Source organism: Nicrophorus vespilloides, unplaced genomic scaffold (assembly GCF_001412225.1).
Source record: "Nicrophorus vespilloides isolate i.1.1-1 unplaced genomic scaffold, Nicve_v1.0, whole genome shotgun sequence".
Taxonomy (NCBI): Eukaryota; Metazoa; Arthropoda; class Insecta; order Coleoptera; family Silphidae; genus Nicrophorus; species Nicrophorus vespilloides.
In genome coordinates this window covers 375,222-393,549 of record NW_017097993.1, presented here as the reverse complement: position 1 = coordinate 393,549, position 18,328 = coordinate 375,222, and the positions used below count along the sequence as shown (strand labels likewise).

At 32.9% G+C, this 18,328-nt stretch overlaps 4 protein-coding genes across 5 annotated transcripts in view; 3 read left to right on the top strand and 1 right to left on the bottom strand.

The window, feature by feature from the left end:
• Positions 1 to 3,196: 3,196 nt before the first annotated feature.
• LOC108561503 (cytochrome c1, heme protein, mitochondrial) lies at positions 3,197 to 5,024 on the bottom strand. Its single transcript, XM_017919469.1, has 6 exons — positions 4,884 to 5,024; positions 4,728 to 4,808; positions 4,496 to 4,543; positions 4,281 to 4,429; positions 3,927 to 4,219; positions 3,197 to 3,871 (listed from the first exon to the last, which is right to left on the bottom strand). The coding sequence occupies exons 2-6, from the start codon at positions 4,800 to 4,802 to the stop codon at positions 3,513 to 3,515; spliced, it is 924 nt and encodes a 307-aa protein (XP_017774958.1). The 5' UTR covers positions 4,803 to 4,808; positions 4,884 to 5,024; the 3' UTR covers positions 3,197 to 3,512.
• Positions 5,025 to 5,406: 382 nt separating this feature from the next.
• On the top strand, positions 5,407 to 6,732 carry LOC108561490 (uncharacterized protein C9orf78). Of its 2 annotated transcripts, none has more exons than XM_017919449.1 (4): positions 5,407 to 5,603; positions 5,679 to 5,793; positions 5,855 to 6,362; positions 6,422 to 6,732. In XM_017919449.1, the coding sequence occupies exons 1-4, from the start codon at positions 5,497 to 5,499 to the stop codon at positions 6,556 to 6,558; spliced, it is 867 nt and encodes a 288-aa protein (XP_017774938.1). In that variant the 5' UTR covers positions 5,407 to 5,496; the 3' UTR covers positions 6,559 to 6,732. The 2 variants fall into 2 exon arrangements, with proteins under 2 accessions (XP_017774938.1, XP_017774940.1); XM_017919451.1 differs by having other exon boundaries at positions 5,511 to 5,627; positions 6,422 to 6,558.
• Positions 6,733 to 7,030: 298 nt separating this feature from the next.
• On the top strand, positions 7,031 to 8,851 carry LOC108561483 (probable medium-chain specific acyl-CoA dehydrogenase, mitochondrial). The gene is made up of 9 exons (XM_017919433.1): positions 7,031 to 7,130; positions 7,186 to 7,261; positions 7,321 to 7,488; positions 7,544 to 7,644; positions 7,705 to 7,785; positions 7,843 to 7,973; positions 8,029 to 8,137; positions 8,194 to 8,334; positions 8,394 to 8,851. Exons 1-9 carry the CDS (start codon positions 7,119 to 7,121, stop codon positions 8,811 to 8,813), a joined length of 1,239 nt encoding a protein of 412 aa, XP_017774922.1. The 5' UTR covers positions 7,031 to 7,118; the 3' UTR covers positions 8,814 to 8,851.
• A 2,868-nt stretch (positions 8,852 to 11,719) lies between these two features.
• LOC108561497 (nuclear hormone receptor FTZ-F1) overlaps positions 11,720 to 18,328 on the top strand; it is a 66,226-nt gene continuing 59,617 nt past the window's right edge. The window contains exon 1 of the mRNA XM_017919459.1: positions 11,720 to 12,246. Coding sequence (XP_017774948.1) covers positions 11,946 to 12,246 — 301 coding nt within the window. The 5' untranslated portion in view covers positions 11,720 to 11,945. The remainder of the gene's footprint in view (positions 12,247 to 18,328) is intronic.

Below are 18,328 nucleotides of genomic sequence, written 5' to 3'. Positions count from 1 at the left end.
TTTTCTACATTATCAATTGTCTTCAGGTCGTTGTAAAGACTTACTGCTTTGGCTCGAATTTCCATTTGACTAAGTGGAACTCGTTTTTGGTTTAAGTCGTTTATCCATATGGATAATAGTCGCTCCATTTTTACCATTCGAGTGCTTCTGGTTTTAGTCACTACTTTTGATAAATAAGAAGCCGTAGCCATACCTTGCGATTTGTATTGATCTTTCTTTTTGATAAGTTTTCGAACTGATGACTCGACCATTCCCTTTTCACGGCCTATTTTAGCAAATGATGCACCTTCTTCATGAAGCCTGATTATATCGAGTTTTTGTTCTAAAGTGAGCCAATTACGTTTTTTGATGATAGAATCACCTTCACATTTCCTTTTTGCACTCATTATTATTATTGTTAGCAGTCACTGTTATGGCTGTCAGTGTGACCTCACCTGATGCAGCTGTTATGGACATTTCACAACAAACAAAATGGTTCAAAACAGTTGGTATAATAGGGTTCGGTTCGGCTGGAGAGAAGAATTTTCCTCAGAATTCGGATGGATTCGGAACCATTCGGAACTTTTTTAAAATGTTTACTTTGTGATAAGTAAACTTTTATGTTTGTATGCCGGTACAAATATTTTGTTTCATTTCATCAATTGCGATCATGAAGAAGTAACACGTATATATACATATATTTGTCATCAACTGCGTGTATATAGAATTTTTTTACAGTTGGCAGTTAAGTATTCCGTAATCATTTTTAGTTGTAGAAGTGGTAAATGGCATAATGGAAGGTACACCCAGGTACACCGGAGCATATTTAAAACTCATTAGATATTATTATTCATATATCAGGAAAACTGATATGGAACATTCTATATAAATTCTGATGAGTTTTTTTAGTAATTAAAATGCGAAACATGATAGTTTTTATATAAAATATTATTCCTTGTACTAGGCGCCGCCGAGAAAGAAATATCTGCTTTACCTCATATAAAATTCAACAAAAATAGTGTGGTGAAATTTTGTTTTACCAAATTTGTATTTTATTTTTTAAATAAAATTCGATTTATCATGGAAAACGAAACTCCTCTATTTCTCCTCTTGTTTTGAAAAACAGAATGCGTATACTTTATCTGATATACCTAATGAAAATAATAATGAAACATGATTCATTTGTAGATATGCAATGTTTTTCGCAGGTAAATGTATTCGTCAAGTGATTGATGGTCAGATTTTGACCCACCCAGAAATAAATATTTCAGCATATTCAGTCACAGAAATGAATAAATATCACGTACAGAAATGATAGAAGTTTAAAATTTCAAAAAAAATTGAAAAAACTGTTTCTGAACTAAAAAAGTGGTTCCTTTATTATTATGGGACTATTGAAATCTGCTAATATTTTCTAAAACTTTGACTCCCAATATTTTCCGACAAAAGTTATAAACTAGGACAAAACGTAGACATTATACTATGGCGTGGGAGACTGAGCTTCAGAGTATATATTCACAGTAAAATAACAAAATTAGTATCCATTAATTCGGGTATGTGATTATACTGCTGGATATATTTCAAAATTTAAATTGTACTTTGGTGTCGGGCAAAACATAGAAAATACGATAACAGAACTGGCATCTCCTAGCAACAATTTCAAGCATTTATAAGCATGGATAATTTACTTGAAATAAATATGAATATGAATAAGAATATGTATATCAAAGTTTAAACGAAAGGCGAAATACTAGTACAATTATGGAAATCTAATAAAAAAAACCAACCTGCATAATCAATATATGAAATCGTGCAGATTAGTTTCTTAGTTGTTATCAGATGTATAGAAAAACGAGAAAATTATCTAAACAAGTTGCTCTGCATTTAATCAACTCCTTTAGGCTTTACGAAATACATCAGATTCAAGAAGTTCACGAAGAATGACCATCAAAATCTTATATTCATCATTTTGAGCCACTGCAGATACATTATATTATTGTGTGAATATCAGAAACAGGAAAACTAATAAGGAAAAGGTGCAAAGTTTCTTATGTAAATAAAATAAGAAAAGACAATTTACATATGTAAATTTTGTGGGGAAATCTTTTGAATCTTATCATTTAAAAATGATATATTAAATATAGTATTTACAATATTTGAATTTTGTTATTATTTATATTTTTATAGTATTTCATTCTAAAGTTACTTACACAAATATTAAACTAATTATGGTGTATTAAACAATTTTTGTTTGTCATTCCATCGTCAAAAATATTACTTATACATTTTAATTGACTCAATTTGAACCAGACATATGGTCCTGGGCCTTTCTGCTTTATTATTTAATATATTAGTAAATAACAAAATATCACTACAGTTACCCTCGGTTTACGCCGATTCACAATAACGCCGCTTGTTTTGTATTAATAAACAAAATTATTTGTTTATTTTTCACTTATGTACAATTTAAACCTATCTCACTGTAAATATGGGTTCATTTTACGCCGGCTTTTGTAGGAACGGAACTGCGGCGTAAACCGAGGAATTTTATTCAATGTTGTCATTGTAAAAATGGTATTAATTTAATAATTGCAACGCACATTATTCAAATTTAAATAAAATTCAAAGATAACGATTTACGTCCATTTATTTTATGTCTGTCATAATAGCTAAAGTTTATTATTAACGTACAATTGTGTAGGACGATAAAAACAAGTATATATATATATGTTCATCATATCTCATGAAAGCATGATTATGCTGAAATAAATTGTACAACAATTAATCGATTTCCTGTTTTGCTATATACATTTAACCGGTCGTGAGAAGATATTGTTCCGCTTTTTGTTGTAGTCTGTTAATTATTATAAAAAATACTGATTTATTGCTTCAGTTAATTCGAAATATAAGTCAAACTTCATTTTAAAACAAAAAAACAGAAGAAATAAGCTCAGTTAACAGTATTGTTTGCAATGGATAAAATCAGAACTGTGATAAAACCAAAGGGAGCAATTTGAAATAAGGTTAATTTTGATGAAACATATACTATAATAAGATTTTTTTTATATATATTACGAAAAATATATATATTGTTGAAAATAATAAAAGTAAGCAAAAATGTTAATTGATATAAATAAATTAAGTTACCTTACCTTTCAATAACATAGTTATAAAAACTACAGTCTAAAGATGGCATTTATTTAATTGAAAATTGACGTCCTCAAATTGCTGTTTTATTTTCGATCAAGTATTTACACAGGAAAATAGAAGAAGAATATCAGACTAGAAGATTTTTTCCGCAGAATTGACGTAAAACGCTGGATCGAATAAAATTAAAAAATATTTTAATTTATTATTATTTCTGATAATTGAGTGTATGTATATGTGCTAGGGAATTGTCTAGTAAAAGAAAATGCTGCGCTTGTGAACGAATGGAAATGCACAGTTGGTATACCAACAAACAGCATCCTCTAATAATCTTCTTTTTTTTGTATTTTCTTGTAATTATCTTAATTTGCTATTATTTCACAGGGTTACTTCCTGGGTTTGAACTCGATCTTGCGGGTCTTGATGTTGGTCCACTTATGCCTCTTCAAGTAGTATGTAACGACAAGAAGGAAGGAGAACATGCCAGCTGCCTTGATCAACATTCTCTTGCGGTCATCGTGTTCCGGCTCAGCGGTCCACTTCAAGAAAGTGGCTACGTCCTTGGCCAACTGGCTGGCAGTGGCTGGAGTACCATCCTCGTACTCGAGAACTTCGTTGTAGAGGGCTTGGGCCATGGAGATGGCGCCGCCAGGGAAGTACGGGTTGTAGTACTGGCCCTCTCTTAATACTATGCCAGCTGGGGCATCACAGTATCCAGTCAAGAGAGAGAAGATGTAATCCTCGCCTAAAATATTAAATATTATTTGATTTTCTTAACATCTCTAGTCATTCGAAATTACCTCCGTGACGAGCGGATACAATGTAGGAAAGATCTGGCGGGAAAGCGCCATTGTTGGCAGCGCGAGCTGCTTCCTCGTTGGCGTAGGGGTTAGGGAAGTAGTCGGAGAGCTTGCCCGGCCTTTGGAACATGTTTCCAGCTTCATCGGGACCGTCGGTTACCATCATCTCAGCTGCTTCAGCCTTGGCTTCGTCTTCAGTATGGGATACACCGATCAAGTTACGGTAAGCGATGTATTTCATAGAGTGGCAAGCAGCGCAAACTTGCTTGTACACTTCATAACCACGTCTCACACTAAAAACGATAATAATTGTTAAAAATACATGTTTGATAAGTAATGGATACTAAAGTGTACCTAGAGTGATCAAGGGAATTGATGAGACCAGAGTGGCTCCATGGGTTCTTTGGTGGATGCAATTCCAAGTCGGAGGCCTTGACAGATTGATCCAAAGCAAACATGAGAGCTCCAGCTCCTCCAGCTAAGGCTCCAACTGTAGCAAGAACCTACAACAACAACAAAAAAAGTCCAGATTTCCAACCTATAAACTTGAAATATTTTTAAGAAAATACCATTCTGCGCCCCTTGCTCCATTCCCTGGTTGTTGAAAATGCATTTATCTAAAATGAATTGCTACAATTAGAGATTGGAATGTGTTTTATAATAATTGCTATTGGGATGATTACATAAACCATTAACCTGTCAGGATAATAGATTATTGTGAATGATTTTTATTAAAAACCGAATATATTTTGGATTAGATTTGTGAAGGAAGTATTACTATCCAATTAGAACCTAACTTACTTGGTTAAAAACGGCCCCGTTGGATGTTTTTAGGAGACCTGCACCAGCACATATCCTTCCCACAGTAGCAGCCATGTTGACCTGAGGACGAAGGTTCATTACTTAACGTCTCAACAATTATGAACAAGTATTTTAGATTCATCCTATCCCACTTACATAAAATAATAAATTAGTCAATCGGCTGTGCCCTAAATGAAGATAATTCCTACAAGAGAATCCCCTGACACCGAGGAATTATCACACTTTTTGACAGTTTACGTAATAAGGGGTAAGTCCTAGTGATTTTCACAACTTTATGTTGGCAGCAATTGTTATTCAAAGTCTATCTTAAACGAAAATAAATCAATACATTTGAAGAAAAAATGCATAATAAAACGTACATTTGAAAAATTAAAACAGATTTTTAAATACAAATAGTTATCATTCAAATTATAACAAAAGTATTTTGATTTGGGTGCATATAACTTATTAAATAAATTATTTTCAAGAAATTTAATAAAATACATATAGTAAGATATACAATATAGATGTAGAACAATACATTGCTTTAGTATTTATTTAAAATATAATAAAATTAATTATATAACCAGTTACACAGTAATTTATTATGTTTGATGGCGATTTTAATCATTTCTTTGTTACAGTTGGTCACATTGATTTCAGAATTGTTAGTGATATTCAATTCAATGTTATTCGGTTTTTCGAATCAAATAGTATTTCAGTATTTTGTACAATATAATTTTAAACCATCGATTAGAGACAATTAAAGATGTCTGATAACGAAATTAAACCAGAAATTATTAAATTCAAGAAGAAACAAAGGAAGAATTTGCGAGTGAAGAAAGAATCCGATAGCGAAGATGAAGACGACGTTAGGTAAACGATATTCATGTCGTTTTGGTTTGTAGGTTACAACAATTTAAAGGTGAAATTATTACAGATTTATTGCAGGTTGAAGTTGGATAATTTAAAGGATATTCAAAACCTACGGAAGAGACAAAATGGTGTTAATGTACTCAGCTTGGCACTGGGTAAAAAGATATCTGCAGAAGAAGAAGCAATTTCTGTAAGTTTGAAAATTATTATTAATAGATGATCATACATTGTTGAATTTATATCTGTTTTAGAAAGATCCTTTTAAGATAAAAGGTGGTGGAATGGTCAATATGAAAGCCCTAAAATCTGGTAAAATGAAACAAGTCGAAGATGCTTATGACACTGGCATTGGAACACAATTCTCAGTTGAGACCAATAAACGTGATGAGGATGAGGAAATGATGAAATATATTGAGGAACAATTAGCAAAACGTAAAGGCAACAAATCAGATGAAGATGACTCACAGAGTGGTGATGAAGAGGCCAAGTTGAAATATAGGAGTCCTGAAGAAGCTGCTTTACAAGCAGTACCTTCACATCTGAGACAATCTTCCACTCATAGATCAGAAGAGATGTTATCAAATCAGATGTTGAGTGGTATTCCTGAGGTTGATTTAGGTATTGAAGCTAAGATCAAGAATATTGAAGCAACAGAAGAGGCAAAATTGAATTTGCTTAGAGAAAATATGAATAAAAAGGATGGACCATCTCAGTTTGTGCCATCCAATATGGCTGTTAATTTTATTCAACACAATAGATGTAAGTTATTTATTATGTATTTCGATATCGTTTTTATATTTTTTTTCTTTATTTTCTAGTTAATGTGGAAAGTGAAGTACCCAAGAAGAGAATAAAGGTAGAGAACAATGGAAAAGATGGCAAGGGTAAAAAAGACGACAAAGCCTCTGATGATTATTACTACGAAAAATTCAAAAAGCAATTCAGAAAACATTAGTTATTAACAATATCCGAACTTGTTCAATTTATTGTGACTTATTTAAGTATTTCACATTTATAGTTAGTTAAATCAAATAGTTAACATTTAATACATTACTCTGTAATATTCGTTTTTGCTATCTTGTATTGCTATTTCATGTAGTAAGACCTATTATTTTTTGAACGAGTCAATTACTTGTGACAATATTTTGTTACATAAATAAAAATTTTGTAAGGATTTTAAAGATTAATATTATACACATTTGTATATTATGGCAATAAATTTGTATGAAATGATATCCTGCAATTGTATTCTTATAATTTTTAAATTTAATTCTTATTGAACTTATTACATATGTAGATAAAATTATTTTCAATATAAACCATAATCATGTGTTGTGACTTATTTGTATTTACATCAAAATTGCATATATTAACATTGTTGATAAAAATACGTTCACAAGATTATTGTATGCATTTTTCTTCATTTCCCAATCTTCAATCTAAAGTACAAAGAGCAAAGTACGCGATTCATGATCGTGAGGCAAGTCTGCAGTTTAATCGCCTATAGTAAGCAAGATGTTGAAGCAGGTACAGTAATTCCAATTAGAATATAGTACATGTATATCAATTTATTATTTTTTAGGTACAAAATATCTTCAAGCCAAATTATTTGGGCGCTCTTAGGTACGCTAGTTCGCATCCCAATGGCTACAATTTTGGTTTGTTGAAATAAACGTTTTATATTAATATTATTTTGATGAATACGATTACTATTTAGAACTGAACGAAACGCAGCTGGAGTTTCAAAGCGTTGCCAGAAAGTTTGCGCGTGAAGAAATCGTTCCTGTTGCTGGAGAATACGATAAATCCGGAAAATATCCATGGCCAATTATAAAGAAAGCCCACGCTTTGGGTCTGATGAATGGACACATCCCAGAACATTGCGGTAAATTTATATTAGTATTTAATTCAGAAGGGGTAGTAACTACGCAATACTTTAGGTGGTTTGGCAAGTAGTATTTTCGATGGATGTTTAGTTGCTGAAGAGTTGGCATACGCTTGTACCGGGATTATGACTGCTTTAGAAGCTAGCGGATTGGGGGTATTGAATATACAAATTTTGTTATTTATAGCGGTTTATTATATTACATCCAATTTGTAGCAAACGCCGGTTATTATTGCGGGTAATAAAGAGCAGCAAAAGAAGTACCTTGGAAGACTGATCGAAGAACCTCTCGTAGCTGTAAATATGTCTATAGATAGTAATCTTTGAAGATAACTAAACAATTAAAACTCTTAGGCTTATTGCGTTACGGAACCGGTGGCCGGATCCGATGTGAATGGAGTTAAGACGCGCGCAGAAAAAAAGGGCAACGAATGGATACTGAATGGTCAAAAGATGTGGATCACCAACGGTGGAGTTGCCAATTGGTGAGGTTTAGCAGGAAACGAATTAATTAATAGTAATTGTATTGTTATGAATCAGGTATTTTGTGTTAGCTCGAACCAATCCTGACCCGAAAGCTCCGGCAGCTAATGCTTTCACCGGGTTCATTGTGGATGGTGACAGCCCTGGCCTTACACCGGGAAGGAAGGTATTGAAAATTTGTGTATTCGATTAAATAATTGTAAAATCCTTTGATTTTGTTAGGAAATAAATATGGGACAACGCGCTTCCGATACTCGTGGTATCACCTTCGAAGATGTGAGAATTCCTGCGGAGAACGTTCTCATCGGCGAAGGTGCTGGATTTAAAGTTGCTATGGGAACTTTCGATAAGACCAGGCCTCCGGTAATTACACATTAAAATCTTATATTGTTGTTATTTTAAACGATTTAATATATATGTAGGTGGCAGCTGGTGCTTGCGGATTAGCACAACGTTGCTTGGACGAAGCTTCGAAATACGCGACTGAGAGGAAAGCTTTCGGCACGTCAATTGGAAATCATCAAGCTGTTGCGTTTATGCTGGCTGATATGGCCATAGCAGTCGAAACTACCCGATTGGCGTGGATGAAGTCTGCTTGGGATGTCGACAATGGAAAGAGGAACAGCTATTCGGCCGCTATAGCCAAATGCTATGGAGCTGATATAGCGAACAAGTGCGCATCCGATGCAGTTCAAATCTTCGGAGGCAATGGTTTCAACAGCGATTATCCCGTAGAGAAGTTAATGCGCGACGCTAAAATCTACCAAATCTACGAAGGCACCTCCCAGATCCAGCGCATTATCATCAGCAGGGAAGTCTTGGGCAGAGCTAAAACTTTGTAAACATAAATATTAACTTCAACTAAATTATTTAAAGTAATATTATGCTATAGCTTTTTATTGAATAAATAAATATTAATGGTAAAATATTACATTATCATTAAATTTCATTACCATAAATATACAATTTAAGGAAATAGATCCTTGGACATAGTCAGTTAAATAGTTGATTAATATAACTAACACAACTTTACTAGCCTCAAGTTAATGTACTTTCCGATTGGGGGGTTCTGCAGAAACAAATGTTTAACAAGTCAAGCAGGGGCTCTTACAGCTCTGACCACAATAGGAGTTACAGGAACCTCTGAAAGGTAAATTAATATGCAACCAAGATTAATAACTTAACCTTATAGAAAGAAATAAAACCTATTACAGTTTCTTTTAGTTTTTTTTGTTATTCTTTGACCACTTTGGATTTTATTTGTCAAATACACATTAACAGAGGCGCGAATATTAACGGTTTATCTACAATTATCATAATACAATAATTATATCATAAAAATATTAAAATTGCTATTGCTTATCTTAGGACGAACTTTATTTTAATATATCAAGCTGGAGATGAACTTGAAGAAGACGACTCTCAAGCCGCGATCTTAAGTTTCTCTGTAAGTATCTACCGCCTCTTCTTCTGGGTTTATGTTCATTTTGACTCATAGTGAAGGTTTTGGAATGTATGGGACAGATCTCGGAGAGGTTAATAGTTTGTTGTTGTTTATTATTTGGTTATGAACTATAGGGAATAACATGCTATTACTTTAGGGAAAATATAGTGATGGGGAAACAAGTGTTTGGTTGGAAGTATATCCAACAACTACCAATAGACAACAATATATCCTAATTAATCAAAATAATTTATTTATACCTGTAACAGTAGATAATGATTATTATTCAAATCTATTGGGATTTATGTGTCACAATGTTTATTACCTTAAACTCTAAAATTTTCAATGATCTTCTAAATCTTTTAAATTTAAGAGTGATTCTTAAATTAAATAAATATTTTTATTGTATGGATTATTTCTTATTGGAACTTGTCGATCCAACCATCTTCTAAATATTTAGTGACGTATCTTTCAGTACATTGGAAGTTTTATATTTATTTAAAAAATGTATATATGAGTATATATAAATATAAAGCATAATACAAATAACATAAGTATAACAATATTTCATTTTCTGTTTGAAGCGCAATTCAGGATTTTTTTAAAATTTCTATTCTACCGCTGAAGAAGTTATGACAAATTTGTTTAGTGAATTTGAAGATATTTTAGTTGTTTAGTATTAAGCAGTACGAGTTATAATATATAAATATAATATTAATTAATTGTATTTACTTCATATTTAAACTGAATATTTTGAAGATCAAATAATTGAATCGTACTTATATCCTGAATATTCTGAATAATTGTTAAAAAATATGTTATTTTTATATTGTAACTTAGGGTTTAAACCTCTATATTATTTGATTAAAAAAATATTTGCAAAAGCATTATTTATTTTAATAATGTATGATAAAACTTACATTATAAAATAAATCGTTACAAAATTTAGACTTTTAGATTCTAAAACATAAAATAATTATGAAATTGGTATATACAATTTTTGTAAATCAAAATACTTTAGTATTTGCTATATTAAAATATGTTTTTGATAGACATATTTTTACAGACGCTGCAAATTAATGAACAATATTAAGGTCCTGTATGCGATTTATAAGAATTGGATTATATCTCTCCAATATGTACATATTTATTTTTTGGTCAACATGAAATTTTGTATTTTTAAAGGAATCAGTATAATTTGATACAATGCAATTAAGAGGATTTGTCAGTATTTTTTACGTTACATTTTCAATAATATACGTAAATGTAATTTCGTTCTTTATTAACCAATAATATATTCTTAACTTCATTATTATAACTAGTATTTAAAATAATTTTGGATTTGCTAAAGTTCCAAAGCTATTGCTCTATTTTTGTGACTTTATAAGGAAAAGTTAAATAATAAGAGGATTATTGTTTCGTTTTATTTATTAAGGTGGCAGGAAATGTCGTAATCAGAAAATTCAAATTTCTAGACAAGAAGAATAATTTATATAGTATGTATAATGTGGAGTAATTTAATTTCGTAATTATAGTAGACCAAATTGAACATAATTCGATTTAGGAATGTTTAGAAATAGCAATTACGAATACGGCTTCAGACAGTAGTATGAATAATGAGAACAATTACATTTGGGTGCGTGTGGTTGTATATACGCAACCGATTGTTGTAGTAATAGTTGCCGCAATAATAGAACAAACGCCGAATTTCGTCTGCTCCCTTGTTCACCACTCTTTTCTGGCATTGTGGAGTGCGTCGCTATTATTTTAATTTGAATGTTGTAATGATATTGAAGCAGTGAGCAATTTCACTGGCTGTGTGGATGCGTATACTAGCAAGTAAACGTTACTTTCGTTTTCGTTCCACTTGACCTAAATAGAATTTGGCGCGCGTTTTTCAAAGGTCCTGAGGAATCACAGAGCGCAAGCGTCGTTCTCCGTGGAATCGGTTAGTCAATTGATGTCCCATGTTCCGATTCAAATTTGGATTCGGGCGCCGCCGAAATTACGATTTCGTCGTCCGATTTGATACGTTTAGGGGGTTTTGAGCAGAGGCGAGCTCTGGGGCTTGTGCAAGCGTTGCGCGAGTCGGCGGAGGCTCGCTGACCTAGATTTTTGGAAAAAGAAAGTTTTGCTAGGGAGACCAATGCCGCCTGGGACTGGGCCGGCGGCGAATCCGGAGATGAATTCGATGTTTTCAGGGATGATGCGATGCTGCCTTCCGCCCCCAGCTGGGGAGCGGCACGAGGGCGCAACATCGGGGGATCAGGTTTTTCGGATAGGTCTGGATGTTGCGCGTTGCTGATTTGATTCGTGGCGTAGTGCTCATGTCTGTGTCTGATGCAAAGTGTAAGCGAAGTGGCCTACAGACCTACATTTATGATACGCTCGGTTTTAATGTTCGGGGGCGAAGAAAGCGGGTAATTGGGGTTGTTCGGGGTGCAATCGAAGGTCAGGGCTTCGGGTCGCCTGTGTGCGTGTCCGACGGGGGTCATCATTTCGTTTTAAGTGCGTTAAATCGGGGTAAACAATGCATCAAGAAGCGACAAGTATGAGCGTACAACAGGGCACCGTTGCCGCGTCTACTAGCACCCAGACGACGACGACGGTGGCGGCTGAGGATACTGTTATGGTGGTCCACCAGAATGGTGGTGGAGGTGGTGGCGAAGGAAGCGGTGACGATGGCGGTGGCGTCGGACTCGATGTCACCGTCTCCAATGCCACCACCCAGACCCCTGTCACCATGGCCCTCGAAGAAGTTAATTTAGAAATCACCGATGACAACGACAACGTTGACTTGGAAGTGCCTTTTACTAATAATGCTGCCGAAGGTAATGAATGATACCATCCATGATATCACTCTCTCTTGTTTCTAGCTCCTTTGCAGCATACTGCTGCTGTCTGCTAACCTGCCTCTCTCTTTCGCTTTTACACATACTCTCTTTACTACATGTTATACCATCATCAACATCATTATTATTAGTGCTGCTATTACACTTCGTGAAATAATATTATATTCCACTGCTTCGTGCAATAGTAGAAGCAGCAGCAGCGGCGGCAGAAACCTGTTTTATTGTTGTTGTTGTTAATGCGCGCTCGATTAACGTCGCTCGTCGTTGGCAAAAGTGAGAGTTCTCCCATCCCATCATGGATGTATTTTCACTTGCACCCACCATTGCGTGCATGCGAAAGTGAATCGGAAAGTGAGAATGCTTTCCATCCCCCAGGAAAAGGAGCTCAACAGCGTCTGGATGTCATCCGGTTTCTGATTTAATTAGTCTCTCCACCTCCCCCGATCTGGCAACGCCGCCGCGCGTGTTTTGTTCCTTCAGTGGATGTCTGGTTGATGTAGGTTACGCCTTTTTCCCGGGCGGTCTTCCGTCCTGCTCGCGCTCTACCGCCACCTTCCTTCTCCATCCTCTGCACTTCCTAGCCCAACACCATTTACAGCGCACCCTGTGTATACATGCACGCGCACGCAGCCATCCCTCTTCCCTCCTCAACCCAACCTGTCGTCGTCCTCCTCCGCAACCTCTTCTTCGCTGCCGCTCGTTTCGCCCCGTCTTTGTCTCGGGCTCCATTCCCTTGACCTACTGCCACTCTCGGTCCGGCTTCTCCCCGCCGCCACTTTATACACACTTGACTATTCGTACTCTTACGAGAGAATCTATTTCTAGTTTATCTAGGCTACCCCTATCCTAGACTACACATGGCTTCTATTATAGGTCAGGTTCAGTTCAAGTGCAGGTGCAGCGCAGCCATGCACCACACTACATTCTCTATTAATATCCCATCCAACCAAATCAAACAAACTAAAAATACAACAACACAAGAATTATTTACACCTTCCGCTTCGAATCGAGAAAAAACAAATAGTTAATCATCAATGAAAGATTAAGCGTTTATACAACACAGATAAAAGTCTACTAATTTATCTATATGTTTCAGTGGAATAATTAGAACTTCTAATAGTTGTTCTAAGCAGCTGCTCTGCGAAATTTAAATTGCAGGAAGAAGAAGTTAACCATATTTATTAATTATCTGCTGTGTCACAGTATTTAACAAGATTACTTTATGAAGAAGGTGCAAGCAGATAAACTGTATGATTTTTAATATTGCAAATATAAGCTTCGTGATGTATTTGGTAAGGTTTCATAAATCAATAAATATCCGATCATTTCTCTTATAGTTCTGTAATTGTTGTCGATTTGCTTTTTTTTTAAATACTATGAAACTACAATATTAACATTTTAAAAATCTTATATTCTTAACACTATGGTCATATTTTATTCTACTTTGTAATGACATTTTTTTCTTCGGCACTCTCAGAAACATACAATATTAAAATACAAAATTTAAATATATTCTGAATTTATTTAATTCACGTACCGTAACAAAATATTGCTAATATAACAAAGTTTATAATCTGGCTTGAATATTTTACTTGAAATGCAAAATATCAGTTATGCAATCATCTATATATAAGTCTAAAACAGCTGTAGCTGATTTATTTGACACAATACCAAAGAGGGACATGTATTGGCTAATATAATCTGCATTAGTCACATAAATAGATTAGCTAATATGAAACAAAACGAACATAGTTGACGATAAAGTGTCTTCTAGTTTAATTAAAAATAGTGTTGTATGAAGACTGCTTTATCGCGGATATTTGTAAGATGCTATATATAAATGAAACAAGTAGAGAGCATTTAATGTTTGTCAAGTGTAATTGAAAAATATAATTTAAATTACTTTTCACGGAGAGACATCGCATATATTCTCGTTTGAGATTTTATTATTGTGCGGAGTCGAGGATGATAAACCTTTGGAAACATATGGAATTGCTATTTAGATTACATGGAAAGCTCTTCGGTCTCTCTCACTCGACATACACACGTTTTATATTTAGAACGATCTGCACATGTTGTTTTCGTACTCGACCATATTATATAAAAAAAACTTAGTAGACCAAGAAAAATAATTGTACTTATATAAGAAAAATAATATGTGATCATCGCTGTTATACAGCTTATTAAAAAATTAAGTAGATGCAAAATATATTCCTTAAATTATTGGTTGTAAGTTATAAATCTTCATTTTACTCGAAATTCGTAAGAGCAATTAAGCAGAAATGCAATCGTACATATTCCGCTCCTTCCAAAAACGGATGAATTGCTGCGGTTTCTTAACGTTACATTTTGTTTTCAAATTTGTATGAGAAATAAAAATCTAGGTTAAAAATATTTGGACACAGTAGAAATAATGATGTTTCAAAAGTGGAAGCGGCAACATAGCGCACGCACGTACTCCACCTCCTTTTGGTCTCGTGCACTGTAATATTCTCAAGTGTATTCTGCGTTTTTTGTCGTATATTATATTGACATCATCGTTGAATCATCTCTTGTTTATCTCCTGATTGTTGACTTTCCTCCGTACTATTATTAATTGCGAAGATGATGTTTTGATCAAATTTCGAAATATTTTACCAATAGGATTATGTTGTATACTGATTGCGTTCTAAATCAAGAGCTGTACTAAATTCTTTCATGTTATAAGAGGAAAACACGTTTTCATTTTGCTCTCTATATGTAAATAAAAGAAATGCAATGTCATCACACGCACATAAAGTAACTTATATAAGAATCGGGTGTCTCCATTGATGAAATGCTATAAATAGTTTTGAGTTTAACCGAGGAATATAATAATGTACGAAATTGTTTTCCTTTATTATATACAGCTTTGTGCACGAGCAAATCAACGACGTTAATTGGGTCACCGCGCACAGTGTTTATTACTCGTTTGATAATATGTTATCATTTACTACATTCCATGTCAATATGTAAACCAAATACAGAGTGTGCTGTGGTGTGTCTATATGCATATAATAATGTTTATCTGCACTTCTTTTTTTATTTTTAATTCTGTACACACATATTATTACCAACAATAATCGAAACACATAAATATACAACCTGCAAGTATTGCCAATTGCATGATTGCGACATCAATTAGCCAACTTAAAAATATTTTTACTGTTAATCCGCTCATGGGCAATGGTGAGATATAGACGGTATTCCATGTAAAGAAATCAAAAGAAAATTCGAATATTTCCAATCGACTTTCAAATATTTTCACAATAGCCAAAATTTACTAACTCATCGAATTACAACATAAGCCACCACGTTTCTTTTTCAGTCTGCTTATGTAGTTAATTGTATGTATGCTCAAATATGTGTGATTCGAATTCATAATTATTTTATATCATTTCACAAACAGGTACCTTCACGAATTCAGTCATTAACATCTCTTTGAATAAATCATTATGTTTACTAAACTATTCAAAAGTTCTTACAAACATGAAATTTTAATTATCTTTTTAATGAAATAACGATTTTTATCACATAGAATATCTTCTTGATAGATTTTCTTATACATTCTATAATAACAATTAAAAGATAAATAAATAGATGTCATGCTGAATTGAAAATTTCTTTGTACATTCGTGACATAATTGCATTGAAATATTTTTTTCTTGTGTAATTTTTATTTAAATCCATTCTAATTCTAAACATATTTTTTATAATACTAATAAAACTAATATGTATTATACTTTACGTCAGAGAATATTTCATTTGATCTCGCACTTTGAAGATAAATAAAATTGATACGTTAATACTTCGAGGAGTGTGAGATTAATCTACAATTGCGCAAATACATTTTTTTATTACAGGATCAAGAATGGAAAAAGTGTAGTTATTTTCTTGTTTTATGTCTATTTGTTTAAATGTACGAATATTTATATTTGGCGTTCTATGTACATTACAATCTACAGTGTTTCGCAAGTTACTGATACTTGGCAAGTAATGTTACTATATATAACACATATACAATATTGTCAAATGACTACTTAATGGAGAGAGTAGCCGATGCTTGTAAGACGGATGTCGCTAATCACGTTTTTAATTGAAAGTCCGGTATGTTTTGCAGTTGTCAGTAGACTAATCGTCTGTTAAATGAATAGCGTACCCTCATGTTAGTCGTGCGTCGTAAATTTACAATGAGCAAGTGATAATTAGTGTAAAAGCAACTGCTCCCGTTTGGTAGAATTTGATCCGAAATTTTGTGAAACACTTGAAATAATTACTACACTTTATTATTCTCCACTTTAAGAAGTTTATGTTCTGATTCTTTATACGTTTATATATTTAGGTTAGAAATATACATTTTTATTTTAAGAATAACGCACGATTAATTGTTTAGTTTAGTACAAAATGATGTCGCTATCATCATTACCTTGTATGATAAATAAAAACTGGAAGTTTCTTAAGTGGTTGAACCGATCTTCTTACTACGAAAAGAAAAAAACTCGACGATGATTGAAGAACACGAAATCCGTATAAATGTTCGGAGATGAAAGAAAAGAAAAGGAGGAAGGAAAAGTACGAAAGAAACATTACAAGAAGAAAGAGTTTAGTTGCCAAGCGTAGATGGCTTCTGCTTTCTTCTTCCCGAATCCATAAAAGAGTCCAGACCCAGACGTGTTCCAGGCTTGTCACGCCGTTTATTTGGCAACTCGTACAAAGAGCAGCGCACGAGCATTCCCCCCAGTAAGCCATTTTAATGTCACAATAATCGAAATAAATTTCAGTTGAAAAGTTGGCAAACGTGCGTGTCAGATGATTGTTTGAAAAGGCGCCGCCATTATTAATCGCTTGAACTTTATTTTTTTTGCTCTCGCTAATAATTTATTATTATACACTAATTGCACATATTTCCTCGTTTTTATTTTTATTTATGTAACTTCATATTTAATCACCAGATATTTTGTTTTACTCCATTTATTAATTAGACTTGAGCTTGATGTGTTTTTAATGTTTGTCGTATTGAAAATTTTAAATAAAAATTTAATCAAAGTAATGTTAAAATAATTGTTTTACAAATTCATAAAAAAAAATAATTGACTGTATTATTTTACTTGAATTAATTATTATTAATATTGGCTGCTCTTACTTTAATCTTCTAGGTTTTCTATTTTAACTTACAGTTATTATTTAATGCGCAGTATTTGCGTATTGATGCATTATTTCGAATAGATACATTAAAAACACATTCTATTCCATTTATAAGTCTTACGTCATTTGGAAATGCATTTGACATGGCTTACTTGTGATAAAAATTGAAAAAAAAGAACGTATGGTAAAATTATTTTGAAATAATTTACAAATATGAATGTTTTCGTAAACATACTATTATAAATATAAATGTAAATTTAACTTATTGATTGGTAATGAATAGATATTTGTTTAAATCTAACATTTCTATGATTTTCAATAATTTACCGTTACGATATCTTGAATAATTTGATTCCCATTACTCAACAATTCTTATAGGCAATAAAACAAGATCTTGATAATAAAACGGACATTCCGAAAAATATAAATCTCAGTAGACACTTTGTAGATTATTTTAAGTGGACGATTTAAGTAATCAAATTTTTATATTTATTTATTATTGGATACATTATAAAGTAAAGGTTAAGAGCAAAGAGATTTCTACCACAAGAAATTTCATTTGTATATACGAAGTATTGTATGACCGGAAAGAACTAATTAAAGAACTAAATAAAATAGGAAGAGACTTAATTGTACTATTGTTTTTTTTATTTATTTTGTTTTGTTGTGTATATTATGTATATTTTTTAATATGTTTCACTATACGACTAAAAATCCGGAAATTTTGGAACGAATTAAACTCGTTCCACTGTATATTATATTAAATTTTTTTGATACATCTGATTTATTTTGTTTCATTTATAATTGCCATAAATAAAAGTAAGTGTTAATAATCAATTGTGAAAGGAGTAATAATTAATTGAATTGAATGAATTATTTCAACATATTCTTTGTTGAA

Excerpts from the sequence above, each read along its gene's own strand:
- LOC108561483 (XM_017919433.1), top strand. Across the intron at positions 7,786-7,842 it reads TCGAAGAACCTCTCGTAGCT|GCTTATTGCGTTACGGAACC; the intron begins GTAAATATGTCT and ends TAAAACTCTTAG. Across the intron at positions 8,138-8,193 it reads GCCTTACACCGGGAAGGAAG|GAAATAAATATGGGACAACG; the intron begins GTATTGAAAATT and ends TGATTTTGTTAG.
- LOC108561503 (XM_017919469.1), bottom strand. The coding sequence starts at position 4,802 with ATGGCTGCTACTGTGGGAAGGATATGTGCTGGTGCAGGTCTCCTAAAA. Across the intron at positions 4,544-4,727 it reads ACGGGGCCGTTTTTAACCAA|ATAAATGCATTTTCAACAAC; the intron begins GTAAGTTAGGTT and ends AATTCATTTTAG. Across the intron at positions 4,220-4,280 it reads AATTCCCTTGATCACTCTAG|TGTGAGACGTGGTTATGAAG; the intron begins GTACACTTTAGT and ends TATCGTTTTTAG.
- LOC108561490 (XM_017919449.1), top strand. The coding sequence starts at position 5,497 with ATGTCTGATAACGAAATTAAACCAGAAATTATTAAATTCAAGAAGAAA. Across the intron at positions 5,794-5,854 it reads CAGAAGAAGAAGCAATTTCT|AAAGATCCTTTTAAGATAAA; the intron begins GTAAGTTTGAAA and ends TATCTGTTTTAG. Across the intron at positions 6,363-6,421 it reads TTTTATTCAACACAATAGAT|TTAATGTGGAAAGTGAAGTA; the intron begins GTAAGTTATTTA and ends TTTATTTTCTAG.